The sequence below is a fragment of the Mesoplodon densirostris genome, chromosome 13 (assembly GCF_025265405.1).
Source record: "Mesoplodon densirostris isolate mMesDen1 chromosome 13, mMesDen1 primary haplotype, whole genome shotgun sequence".
NCBI lineage: Eukaryota > Metazoa > Chordata > Mammalia > Artiodactyla > Ziphiidae > Mesoplodon > Mesoplodon densirostris.
In genome coordinates, this window is record NC_082673.1 from 60,546,568 (window position 1) to 60,560,649 (window position 14,082).

The 14,082-nt window shown below is 39.8% G+C and overlaps 1 protein-coding gene across 2 annotated transcripts in view; it reads left to right on the plus strand.

The window, feature by feature from the left end:
- Positions 1 to 4,910, plus strand: part of ATP6V1C1 (ATPase H+ transporting V1 subunit C1) — a 38,435-nt gene extending 33,525 nt beyond the window's left edge. For both annotated transcript variants that reach the window (XM_060116104.1, XM_060116103.1), the window contains 3 exons: positions 919 to 1,016; positions 2,222 to 2,348; positions 4,282 to 4,910. In XM_060116104.1, coding sequence (XP_059972087.1) covers positions 919 to 1,016; positions 2,222 to 2,348; positions 4,282 to 4,377 — 321 coding nt within the window. In that variant the 3' untranslated portion in view covers positions 4,378 to 4,910. The remainder of the gene's footprint in view (positions 1 to 918; positions 1,017 to 2,221; positions 2,349 to 4,281) is intronic.
- Positions 4,911 to 14,082: the final 9,172 nt, after the last annotated feature.

Consider the following 14,082-nt stretch of genomic DNA (forward strand, 5'->3'; position numbering starts at 1 on the left):
TTTCACTTTGTTGTATTATCCTTTTTGCGTAAATGGATTGTTACATCCAAATGAGCCTAGTAATGTTATCTAAATAACTATTAGCTGAACTGATCATGTGTGTCTTTTAAGTATGGAGAGGTGGTAATAAGTTATTTGTCATTTGTTTCTTTAAAGAAGTGTTTTTATTTAGAAGTACTGAATAACTAAATTCAGAAAGAATATATACTACCTAATAGAACCATTAAAATTTTAGAACATGATGAACAGGTTTTAGGGATCTAGATCAACCCCCTGATTTTACAGATGAGAAAACTAACACCTAGGGGTATTAAGTGACTTACTACATAGCTATTTTTTGTTATTCCTGAGAAGTTGTGTGTAATTGAATTCTATTTTAAATGTATAAAATGTTTAAGAGTATTGGATAGTAAATTTAGATTTTTATATTTTGGTTTTCAAACCTGTAGAAGGACACTTCTATATTCTGTGTCACTTTAAATAACTTTCATTAAAACATAGGCCTTTTTGGGATTTCCCTGGTGCTCCAGTGGTTAGGACTCTGTACTTCCACTGCAAGGGGCATGGGTTCAATCCCTGGTCAGGGAACTAAGATCCCACAAGCCACGTGGTGTGGCCAAAAAAAAGAAAAAAAAATATATATATATACCTTTTTCTGTGTAGTGAATAGATTCAATGGATTTTTGTATCTACTGAGGTTACAGAGTAATGGCTTAATCTTTTCATCTAATTTAAGGTAAAGTATCCAAGATAATGAGAATAATGAAACATTTTTAAAGTGAATTATAATGTGATTTAATGCTCCTAAAGATTCTTACTGGATAGTTGCTCCTTTAAAAATATTTGATTTATCTAATTTCTAACTGCCATTTTCAGGAGCAAATTTTTGGTGATTTTTTTTTTTCTTTCTTTCTCTAGGGACCACTTGTACGGTGGCTGAAAGTGAATTTCAGTGAGGCGTTTATTGCGTGGATTCATGTAAAAGCGTTGAGGGTTTTTGTTGAGTCTGTTTTGAGGTAAAGGAAGTTAATTGAGAAACTTGGAACTAAAGAATTTATAGATCCCTTTACATTGGACCTCTTTATTAAAACACACAGTCTACTAATAGGAAATTGATTTGGAGAAACCAAAGGGCCAGTCGTGAGGGAGAGATTGTCAGTGTCATACTGCTTATTACGTGTATGTTGGTCTTGTCCCTTAATACCGGGTTTGAAGGAAGAGATCACGCTGCTGTGCTCTCTGATTCTTTTCTTATTATGTACTTAAGTTAAATGTAGATTATGAAATATTAGCCAGTGTTTGTTTAAAAGAAGATCATTCAAATATTTTTATATGCAGTTTGGTATGCAGTATACCTAATGCTGCCTTATTTGAAGTCCTCATTTCAGTTAACCTAAAATTTTTTTTATTTTGAGGTACTTAAAATCTCAATCATCTTGTGATCCTCTGTACATGTTGCTCATATTAGAAATATTTCAAAATGCTTATCTGCAGTCGTGCTCACTATTTGTAAATTTCTTTGAATTTTCATAGTAGATGTGGGTAGTAATCTCATGTTGTTTATTATCATGAAAGCCCTCCATGTTCTTGGGTTACGAATCCATGGATTCAACCAACTGCAGATTGAAAATATTCGAAAAAGAAACTCCAGAAAGTTCCAAAAGGCAAAACTTGAATTTACTGAGCACTAGCAACGATTTACGTAGCATTTGCATTTTACTTACAACTAATTACATAGCATTTACATTGTATTATAAGTAATCTAGAGATGATTTTAAAGTATACTGGAGGATATGTGTAGGTTATATGCAACACTACACCATTTTATTTAAGGGACTTGAGCATCCGTGGATTTTGGTATCCACAGGGGTCCTGGAGCCAATTCCCTGCAGATACCTAGAGACACTGTACTAAGTTTACATATTACCCCTGTCTGCTGAGGGTATTCATAGATTACCTTAAAAATTGAAGAGTAATTAAAAGTAATTCCTAGTAGACAGTTGGCTCTCATCCTAAAGAAAGATTTCTAATGGTCATTGAGGACCAGAGAAGGTTTGAGTTTCTGTGTATATTAGTTGAACTTGTAAACATGGTCATTAAAGTGAGGTACCCTTTCCCCATTAACTGTGATTAAAGAAGAATGTGAGAGTATTTGCTTTAAAAAGAAAATCTCTGCATATGTTTGCTTGTGTTACATCCTGTATTTCTGCTTATTTATAAGGTATGGCTTGCCAGTGAACTTCCAAGCAATGCTCCTTCAGCCCAATAAGAAAACAATGAAGAAACTAAGAGAAGTATTATATGAATTGTATAAACATCTAGATAGCAGTGCAGCAGCTATTATTGATGTAAGTATTTATTAGACAACCTGGTAGAAGAGGAACTGGATGAATTTCAGAAAAAATTATTGGAAGAAGATAAGAGGTTATTTAACCTTTTGAAAGTTGCTTTAAGATTCTCAATTTGTTAGTAATTAATTTACCTGATAGCTTAGCAAATAATTTACCTTGTTTACCCCATTTTACTAGTTGCTTCTTGGTATTTCTAAAAGCCAGTTATCTTGCTGTAGATCCGATGTTTATAGCTGCAGAAATACACAACCAGTGATACTAGTTGTTTACAAAAGTTATAAATTGCAGAGAGCAAGAAAATAAGTAGTTATTGTAACTTTATTTGGTAGAAGTAGTGGAGTCAGTAGATGAGCATTTTAAAGGGAACTATCATTTCTCTAAAATGGTATGTGTTTATGTGTTCTTTTTAAACAGAAAGATACAAACAGTATGTGTGCTTTTCGTTGTTGCTGTTGTTTAAAATTGTAATAGGCTTTTTTTGATTTCAAATATCTTGCTGATTTTTTTTCTCTTTAGTTTCGGATGGCAGTATTTCACATGTGCATTAGTTAGAACCCATGAAAAAAATCAGGGTTTTTTGATAGAAGAAAATGCAGGAAATGACTCTGCATTTTGTAGAGTTGATAATATGTGAAGTCTAACAGTTTGATACATAATTTCCTACCAGTAAATTCTTATAACATGCATATGTAATAAGTGGTATCTCTAAAAATCACACTTGGTTTATTTTTATCCAGCATTTTGTAAGCCATGTGTCTCCTAAACTCAGTACACCAAGCCTGAGATTAAGGAAGTAATTTTATACAGTATGCATAAGAAAGGATGGTGGGGTGATGGTTAAACACACACAGGCTTTGAGGGCAGAGAGTGCTTCAATCTGGCTTTACTACTCACTCAGGTCAGCCTTTATTTATTTATTTATTTTTAAAGATTTATTTATTATTTATTAATTTTTTAAAATTTATTTTTGGGGCTTCCCTGGTGGCGCAGTGGTTGAGAGTCCGCCTGCCGATGCAGGGGACACGGGTTCGTGCCCCGGTCCGGGAAGATCCCACATGCCTCGGAGTGGCTGGCCCCGTGAGCCATGGCCGCTGAGCCTGCGCGTCCAGAGCCTGTGCTCCGCAATGGGAGAGGCCGCAGCAGTGAGAGGCCCACATACCGCAAAAAAAAAAAAAAAAAAAATTATTTTTGGCCGCGTCAGGTCTTAGTTGTGGCACGTGGGATCTTCCTTGAGGCATACAGGATCTTTTGTTGCGGCGCACGCATTTTTTCTTCTCTAGTTGTGGCGCGAAGGCTCCAGGGCCCTTGCACTCAGTAGTTGTGACACACGGGCTTAGTTGCTCCGTGGCATGTGGGATCTTAGTTCCCTGACCAAGGATCGAACCTGCATCCTCTGCATTGTAAGGTGGATTCTTTACCACTGGACCACCAGGGAGGTCTCAAGTCAGTCTTTCAGAGATTGTTTTCTCATTTGCAAAATGGAGTTAGCAATGCCAAACTCAGATTAAATTAGCAAAAAATGTATAAACTTAGCCCAGAGTAGATGTTCATTAAGAAGGTACAGGCATACCTTGTTTTGCTATGCTTCTCTTTATTGAACTTTGCAGATAATGCACTTTTCAATTTACAAATTGAAGGTTTGTGGCAACCCTGCATTGTCAGATGATGATTTGCATTTTTTAGCAATAAAGTATTTTTGAATTAAGGTGTATGTACATTGTTTTTCAAGACATAATGCTGTTGCACACTTAATAGACTGTAGTATAGTGTAAACATAACTTTTATATGCACTGGGAAACCACTCGTTTTACTGTGGTGGTCTGGAACAGAACCTGCAATATCTCCAAGGTATGCCTATGAATGGTAATACTTTTTTTCTTGTTTAATTTCTTTAAGTACTTAGTTGAATAATCATCTGATTTTTCAATAGGCTCCTATGGATATTCCAGGCTTAAACCTGAGTCAACAGGAATATTACCCCTATGTGTACTACAAGATCGATTGCAACTTGCTGGAATTCAAGTAAAATGAGCCCCCCAGATAGCCCTGCCCTCATGTCGGTGTCGGTGTTTGCTAACAGACATAGGTTGTAGTATGGCTGTACTTTTAACTCTCTCTTACCCCTTGCTTGCTTCTCACCCCCTTTCCTATTCGCGTTCTCTTGTAGTGGTCCATTTGTCAACATTTTGTTTTTAAAAGGAAACTATATGTCTTGTTTCTTTTTATTGATCAGGTCTGTAAATGTGTACTAAAAAAAAAAAATCAGAGTTTATTTATAAACAGAATAGTTTATTTAAAAAGAAGGTCTTACTTCATCGATATTGTGGTATGCATTAATTCCATTTGTTGCTGTTGTGACAGAAGCCTTGTGTACAAGGGAATGGTGTAAACAGTTATACCATTTTGTTCACTGTATTTAGTAGACATAATTGTTTAATAGTTATTGAATCATGATGTAAAGAAATGTGACAATATTCAGGTATGTGCTTTCTGAATGTTTCAAATTACAATCTGTGAGCACTTGACACCCACAGGAGAGAATAAAATTACCTGTGCAAAGGTGGATTGTGGTGTGTGTAACTTCCAAAGATTACGGTTCAAGTTTGAAGATTATTTTTGAACACGTGATGGGTACTTATATTTGGACACTAGACTTTCAGGTCTCTCAATTAGGAGGTAGGGCCAAGTTTTGAATAGAGTGTAGTAGAACTCTGCAGTTTTAGTCATTTGTTTTGTCTAAGTATTTTACATGTTTCCTTTTTAAGATTGTTAATTTTGCCTTCATCTTGACATTGATGTCATTTCTGATGTAGTCTGAAAAGAGGCAGTGCTAACCTTACAAAATCTCGGAAATGAAACTTAGATTAGCATCCTGAGGGAACTTTTATTTTATTTTATTTTATTTATTTATTTATTTTATTAGTTTCTGCTTTATAACAAAGTGAATCCGTCATACATATACATCTGTTCCCACATCCCTTCCCTCCTGCGTCTCCCTCCCTCCCACTCTCCCCATCCCACCCCTCCAGGCGGTCACAAAGCACCGAGCTGATCGAGCTGATCTCCCTGTGCTCTGCGGCTGCTTCCCACTAGCTATCTACCTTACGTTTGGTAGTGTAATATGTCCATGCCGCTCTTTCGCTTTGTCACAGCTTACCCTTCCCCCTCCCCATATCCTCAAGTCCATTCTCAAGTAGGTCTGTGTCTTTATTCCTGAGTGAACTTTTAAAAGAGGATTTTGTGGCAGTGCTCCCTTTCCTGTGCCCTCCCAGGCTTGTAAATGGGAGAAAGAAATTTACGTTTTAAGGGCATTTCTAAACTACCGTATTCCATCTAGAAAATTAGCCTCTCAAATCCGTTTTATTTCAAAATTGTATACTGTTATGTCAAAAGTAATGGTTAACTTCAAACAAATCCAGACTTATATGAAGTAAAACGTGAGAGACGAGCCCTCTTACCCCCTAAGTTTTTTCTTCGCAAGGAAGTTACACAGTTTTTCAGGCCTTCTGCTGTATCTCTACGACATATGTATCCACACACAGTTTATTTTTAAATAAAAATAGGACCATAGCACACATATCTGTCACTTGCTTTTTTTGCTTTTACTAGTGTAGCCAGGGCATCTTGTCAGTGTGTCTAGAGCTACCTCATTCTTTTAACTGGCTACAGTGGTTTTCTGTCATGTATTTGTGTCACAGTGTAGCTAACTGGAGAGATATTCACCTTGTTTTTGGTTTTGCTCTTACAAGCGATGATGGGGTAAGCATCCTTGTATACATGTCTTTGTTTATTCGTAGTAGTATTTCTGTAAGAAAGATCCTGGAAGTAGGGTTGGTAGGTCATAGGGTATATATATATAAAGTTTTGACATAACTGCCAAGATATCGTCAGAATTCTCAGTTCAAGACGTGATTGGAATGCAGTTTTATTTTCAATTTTTCTTTGGCTAAGAGGAAGCTGAAAAGTTTTGGTTTTGATGTCAACAAATTCTGGTTCTGTCTTCTTTTGCAAGTGTTCTTTGAGTCTTAGTGTTTGTAAAACAGGTATAATCTCTATCATGGGGGGATGTGTTTTGATGATTAAAAGATTGTTAGGCCCACACGATGACTTGAAGGTTTTTCTTAGACTTTAGTATTATTGTGATAGGAGTAAGTGGGGATTGTCTCAGGTTTAAAATTCCAGCATATGTTTGGAACTATGGGACTTTGATTATCATTTCTCTCTGGGACGCAGAGCAGCTGCGTGAGTAGCTCTGCAGCCAGACCCCAGCTCTGCTACCAGTTAGCCCTGTGGTCTCAGCGCTCGCGCCCTCCTTGGTAGAATGGGTTAGCTAGAGTGCCCACCTCGTAGTCTGTCGGGTTGAGTATCCAGCGGCCCATCCAGTGCTTGGAGTGGTGCATGAGGAGAGCTTGGTTCATGGGCGGACAGTCCTAGAAGAGGGCCAGTAGCTCCTTTTCCACTTGTATTTAACCTGGGAATTTCAAGGCGTGAGTCATTGTGGAGTCTGAAGGTTAGAAGTAGTGATGTGTGTGTGCGTGTGTGTGTGTGTGCGTGTGTGTGTGTGGTGGGATAAGGAATACAGTCTGTCTGTAGCGCAGTGTTAAAGCAGTTTGAGAGTCTCTGAGCTGCAGTCCGTGTTGATGGCAGCTGTCATTTCTGGGAGGGCCTGCTCCTGTTGTTGCCTTGCTTTGTTTGCTCTGGAGTCTGCTGGTTCTCCTCTAGGATGGAGCTCAGGTAACTCTGAGAGTCATTAAACATTTATCGAGTGTCTGACAGAGACCATTCTGCTGGTGCTCTCACACCCATTACCTCCTCCCTTCCCCGTGGTGTTGGTGCTGGGAGGACCAGCAGTCCCCGTGGTACCAGGAGAGGCTTAGGGTCAAAGAAGTTTAAGTGATTTCTTCATTAAAACTCACAAATTTTGAGTTGGAGTCAGAATTTGAACCTAAGATTTCCGATTGCTGGGCTCTTTCCTTCCTGTTGTGCCTCCCATCTTTACTAGGCGCTGAACAAGTGAGGCAAACACATTCCTTAACCTTAGTCCAAGACAGACAGTGATGTAGAAAAGGCATGGGGTGTGGGTCATCAGATACCGAATTGTGTCAGCGTTTGGCCCAGAACATTTTGTTAGTGAGCGGTGACGATGTGTCCAGGTATTCTGTGCTAGTTTCTATAGACTACGTTATTCAACCTGGAAGATTTTCCTACATGCTGGAGTTGCTCTTAAACAGGCATTGTGTGTTCTGGGTAGAGCACACTCCATACAGCTTTTTGAATGAGCACATATCAAGTAGTACCTTTAAAGTAATACTCTGTATGTAACGAACGCTCGGCAGATGTGAACTTTTCCTTGCTCTCATTTTAAAATTAAATAGTCCCAAGTGTTGGAAATAAAAGAAATTGATCTAGATACGAACTTATTCTCCTTCATTTTTGGCTGCCTCTTAAAAAAAAAGACGAAATTAAGGTAACATGCACAAGGTTAAAAACCATATACACAAATATTATGAAACAGCTTATAATGAAAACCTTGCTGACCTTTAGAAAAAAATGTGGTTATTGTTTCCTGTTAACATCAGTAAGAGATGGTTTGTCCTAGAAAGTCTGTAATAGTATTATGTTCTAGAGGAAACATGTTGAAAACTTTCCTAATTTAGTTCTTGTCTCTAAATTGAAGTTTACCCATTTCTGTAATATAAACTTATTTATGGTCTTTATTTTTCTAGCATAAATAGCTTTAGATTAATATATGAATGTAATTCTAGCTTTTTTTAAAAGTAATATGACACATCAGAACTATTTTATTTACTGGCGGATTATCCTTAGAATATTCTTAGATCCGAGCCCAATGACCTGTGAGAGAAAAAGGAAACAGAATAAAACCATGGAAGTGATTAGCAGTAGAGAATACCCCCTGGGATTGTTTAGCTAGAGAAGAAAATGAAACTGAGGAGAAATAGGACAACACGCTTCATACCAAGAATGGTCAAAATAATGGAAGACGAAAAAAGTTTACAAGTCCTGTTTGTGTTTGCTTGAAGCAAAAGGCAGTCAGCAAACACAAACAGGACATTTCCTGACAGTTGCTCAGTATTGAAATTGGTTATATCCACAGTAGTTCTTTACTTGCAGAATTTAAGAAAAATGCAAATTCATTGCTAAACTGTATAGAGCTGTGGTTTACATTCTTGAGTACATCTGAGGAATACTGTATAAGAACAAACACCCAGGAGGCTCAGATGTTAGTGTCAGCCAATTGCAATCTGAGACTGCCTTTTAAAGATCCTTCTTCCTATTTCCTGCCCCCATATGGGGTTGCTGACTTAGAATTTGTGAGCATCTTGAGGTCTTATTTAGATAGTGATTCTTCTCTGTTTCACACGGACCACACTTAATAGGATCATCATGGATAAGTCGGTTTTTCCTCCCCTGTCACCGAAAGAAGCATCCTACATCATTGATCAGTAGAACCAGAAAGTTCTGCCTTGGCTGGAACTGACCAATGTAGGTGTCCTTTACCCCTGCAAGGCCATAGAATATCAAGTTGAAATTTGCAAAAGCCATCTAAAATGATCAAAGTCACATTTTTATCTTTTAATTGAAAACCCACTTTGGGTGTGATTTATCACTGCCTATAAAGTGTAAAGGCACAACCATAACACAGAGTTGGTTTTTTTTCTTCAGGTTTTTATTATCTGTTTTATGTATATTAGTGTATACACGTCAATCCCAATCTCCCAGTTCATCCCCCCACCCCCACCCCTCCCCCCGCTTTCCTCCCTTGGTGTCCATACGTTTGTTCCTTACATCTGTGTCTCTATTTCTGCCTTGCAAACCGGTTCATCTGTACCATTTTTCTAGATTCCACATATATGTGTTAATATATGGTATTTGTTTTTCTGTTTCTGACTTACTTCACTCTGTATGACAGTCTCTAGGTCCATCCATGTCTCTACAAATGACCCAATTTCGTTCCTTTTTATGGCTGAGTAATATTCCATTGTATATATGTACCACATCTTCTTTATCCATTCATCTGTCGATGGGCATTTAGGTTGCTTCCATGACCTGGCTATTGTAAGTAGTGCTGCAATGAACATTGGGATGCATGTGTCTTTTGGAATTATGGTTTTCTCTGGGTATATGCCCAGTAGTGGGATTACTGGGTCAAATGGTAATTCTATTTTTAGTTTTTTAAAGAACTTCCGTACTGTTCTCCATAGTGGCTGTATCAGTTTACTCCCACCAACAGTGCAAGAGGGTTCCCTTTTCTCCACACCCTCTCCAGCATTTATTGTTTGTAGATTTTTTGATGATGGCCATTCTGACTGGTGTGAGATGATATCTCATTGTAGTTTTGATTTGCATTTCTCTAATGATTAGTGATGTTGAGCATTCTTTCCTGTGTTTGTTGGCAATCTGTATGTCTTCTTTGGAGAAATATCTATTTAGGTCTTCTGCCCATTTTTTGATTGGGTTGTTTCTTTTTTTGATATTGAGCTGCATGAGCTGTTTATATATTTTGGAGATTAATCCTTTGTCCAACACGGAGTTTTAAAGAATGGTTTGTATGAGGAAACAACAGAAGAAGGATATTAATATAAAAGTGGAAAATAAGTTGGATGTGGCAAAGATTATTGTTGATGTTAGGCCAAAAGAGGAATAAGCTGTATGTACAACACTGCCTTGAACTTGAAAGTAGGGTTTTTCTAAAACCAGAGGATAAATAGAAACTCCAGAATGTAAAATCCAAAGAGCAGTTCTTATGACACTATTTCCTAGGTATGTGGATGACCCCGTTGGATAGTTCTGTGATAAATCATTCTTAATTATCTTTTTCACAAACACAACTTGCCAGATTTTACAGTTAACTATTGGCATACATACTTGGGCTGATTCTCAGAGTAATTACAGGTCAATACAGGTTTTAATGTGTTACTAGAAATGTAAAGTAACTTTTTTTTTTTTTTTTTTTCTTTTTGCGGTACGCGGGCCTCTCACTGTTGTGGCCTCTCCTGTTGCAGAGCACAGGCTCCAGACGCGCAGGCTCAGCAGCCATGGCTCACAGGCCCAGCCGCTCCGTGGCATGTGGGATCTTCCTGGACCAGGGAACGAACCCGTGTCCCCTGCATTGGCAGGCGGACTCTCAACCACTGCGCCACCAGGGAAGCCTCAGTAACTTGTTTTTTTTTTTTTTTTTGGCTGTGTTGGGTCTTTGTTGCTCCGCGGGGCTTTTCTCTACCTGCGGTGCGGGGGCTTCTCATTGTGGTGGCTTCTCTTGTTGCGGAGCACGGGGGCTCGCTAGTTGTGGCGCACGGTCTCTAGAGCGCAGGCTCACTAGTTGTGGCGCACGGGCTTAGTTGCTCCGTGGCATGCCCAGTAACTTGTTTTTTAAAATAAAAATTGTGACCACACAGGTACTTTCTTTTACCACAAGAGGGCACTCTGGTGCCTTTGAAAAGCAAACAGTTTCTTCCCCTCACTCCACCCATGGTTGGTTATGAAATACACGATTTAGAGAAGCCCATTGTGATTTGTAATATTTTGTTACAAGTGTTTATTAACTTAATCCAGCCTCGTGTGTGTGTGTGTGTGTGTGTGTGTGTGTGTGTTGTGTGTTTGTAGAACCCAAACACCTTTCAGGTGACTGGTACCAGTCAGTGACAAAGTTTCACCAAAAATAAAATGAAAAAAATAAGTATGTCTGTCTATGTGTGCATGTATAATCACTCATCTAACAAATAATTGTTGAGCACATACTATGAACCAGGCATTGTTTTAGGTACAGGGGATATGATGCTGGGCAGTAAAAAGGCATGATGTGTGCCGTGATGGGCCTTACAGGCTAGTAATCTGGTGGCAGCCTTACTTGACAAAATGTTAACTTGGCAAGCCCAAATGAGAAAAAGTATTTTACTGATCTGTCAAATCCAAAGTCTGAAAACATACTTAAGGATATCTGTCCAGAAAAGTCAACCTATAATATCAGTCAGTGGGTACAGAATAGAGCCATGTTTTTTTCAGATCTGACCACATGGCTGGTCTGGCTCAGCACTGTCTGAGAGATTTTTCTATGGTGATGGATATTCTGTATCTCTGCCACCCAGTGTAGCCTCTGCCACATGTGGCCATAGATCACTTGAAATGTGGCTGGTGTAAGGGGTTGCATTTTTAATCTTACTTAACATTGATTAATGTGGATAGCTACAGGTGGCTAGTGGTTACCACACTGGACAGCGCGTGTCCGGTTGGACACATTGGAGTCATGAACTGTTCTGCCCTTGAGTTTCCAGTATGCCGCATATCCTTTGGCTCTCCTTGTTTCTTAACTGGCAGAGCCAGCCTAGCTTCTTTTCACTTTGATTGCCAGATTGAATTTCCCAGGAGAGGAAAGGATTGCTTTCTGAATCATTGTTGATGGGCCTCAGATTGCTGCACAGACAGCTTTCTCTTTGATCACAAAAGACAACTACATATACTTTGTGCCTTTATGTGCACGAGGGTAAACCAGTTGCAATATTGAAACACCACAAGCTGTTTCTGATGGGAAATATTGAATCAGCGGAATTGAAAACACAGCTGTGCGGCTCTAATGGGAAAGTAATTTCTTCTGTCAGTCAGTGCTCACTTAGCGTTCATTGTGTGCAGGGCAGTCGCCATGCCACACTCTGCAGGGAGACTTCAAGGGGACGATCAGTACATGTTCTTGAATGACACTTTCTGTCTCTGTTGACTCTTTTAGGAATTTAAGAGGTTCATAAAATAGTGAACAGTTCAGGTCTCCAGCGAGAAGTCTAGCACTTTACAGAGCAGCCTTGGAATGAGACAAGTTGTGTACGAACGGGAGGGCACCCTGTGCGTGGGTGGTTTTCATCAGTGATGTGTTGGCAAGGATCTTGGCTTGCCTCATTCTTGAGCCCAGTGGCAGGACCGCTGGCCGCAGGAGGTAGGGGGGACACCCAGAGCCAAGCTCCTCCCTGCCCCAGCCTCGTGCGCACACCTCTACTCTCTGCTCCTTGTCTCTCCCTCCTTTGCATCCAGGCACTGCAGCATTCTCAAAGTTCCTCTTCCTCCTCCACTCCCAGCCCTCCCTTTCCCCAGCCTGCTTTGACAGCCTCCTAACTGGCCTTGTCCCCAGCCCTGCTCACCCTCAGTCCACCTGAGCACCGCTGCCAGAGGAATGTCCACTCACCGCTCACAGATCTGAAGAGCTCACATACCCACAGAATAATGTCCCTTTGTGCAAATTGGATGTTTTCCTTCTTTGTAATTTAGCTCCTCTACGTGTTTTCCAAAAGCAGAATATTATTTAGTGTTTGTTTTTTAATTTGACTGGAGTCTCTTTGATGGGGAATTTAGACCACAGCTGCTGGTGAGGAATGTTCCAGTGTTCTGCTGTCTCTGCTGGCCCCTCGGAGCCAGACACACCTGCCACGTTCAGATCTGTGCTCTCTTCTTGCGTGATGTTGGGGAGACTGACATCCTGGGGTCTGAACCCATTTCTGCATCTGTAGAAGAGAGATAATTATAACACTGTAGGTTTAGTGTGAGGATTAAACCTCATGGTATGTACCAGTTTCCTAGCGAGATACATGGCACAGAGGAGGGCGCATGGCAACAAGTTAACTGCTCTTTTTATTGTCAGTATTATCCTTTTTTTAAAAAAAATAATATTTGATGTTTGTTTCCTTTTTGTTTCTTCTAATGTGAATTGAAGCCAGTTTCTCTTTAGCTACATCTATTTATTTTTAAAGTACATTGCTCTTTTTTATGTTTTTTAAAATTTATTTTATATATTTATTTTTGGCTGTGTTGGGTCTTTGTTGCTGCATGCGGGCTTTCTCTAGTTGCGGTGCACGGGGCCTACTCTTCGTTGCAGTGCGTGGGCTTCTCATTGTGGCTTCTCTTGTTGCGGAGCATGGGCTCTAGGCGTGCAGGCTTCAGTAGTTGTGGCACGCGGGCTCAGTAGTTGTGGCACACAGGCTCAGTAGTTGTGCCTTGTGAGCTCTGGAGCGCAGGCTCAGTAGTTGTGGCACATGGGCTTAGTTGCTCTGTGGCACGTGGGATCTTCCCAGATAAGGGCTCGAACCCGTGTCCTCTGCATTGGCAGGCGGATTCTTAACCACTGCGCCACCAGGGAAGCCTGTTACATCTATTTTGAAGCAAATTCCCCCATTAAAAACCCACCAGGGTCATGTGACTGGCAATTCTACTCCAAGGTACAATCCCCAGAGCACTGAAAACATACATCCTCACAAAAACCTGTACACGAAGGTCCATAGCAGCATTATTTATAACAGCCAGAAAGTGGACACAACCCAAGTGCCCCTCAACTTATGATGGATGAGTGGATAAACAAATTGTCGTATATCCACCCAATGGAATATTACTCAGCCATAAAAAGGAACAAAAAGCCATAACATGGATGAAACTTGAAAACATTATGCTAAGTGAAAGAAGGCAGACACAAAAGGTCATATGTTGTATGATTCCATTCATATGAAATGTCAGGAATAGGCAAAGCCAAAGGTACAGAAAGATTGATGGTTGGCAAGGACTAGGGAGAGGGAGGGGTTAGGGTTTAGGGTTAGGGAGGGGTTTGGGACTGTCTGCTATCGGGTATAGGGTTTCTTTGTTTGGATTTCTTTTCTGGATTAGATAATGGTGATGGTTGCACAGCTTGGTGAATATACCAAACCCCACTGAATTATACATTTTAAAAGGGTACATT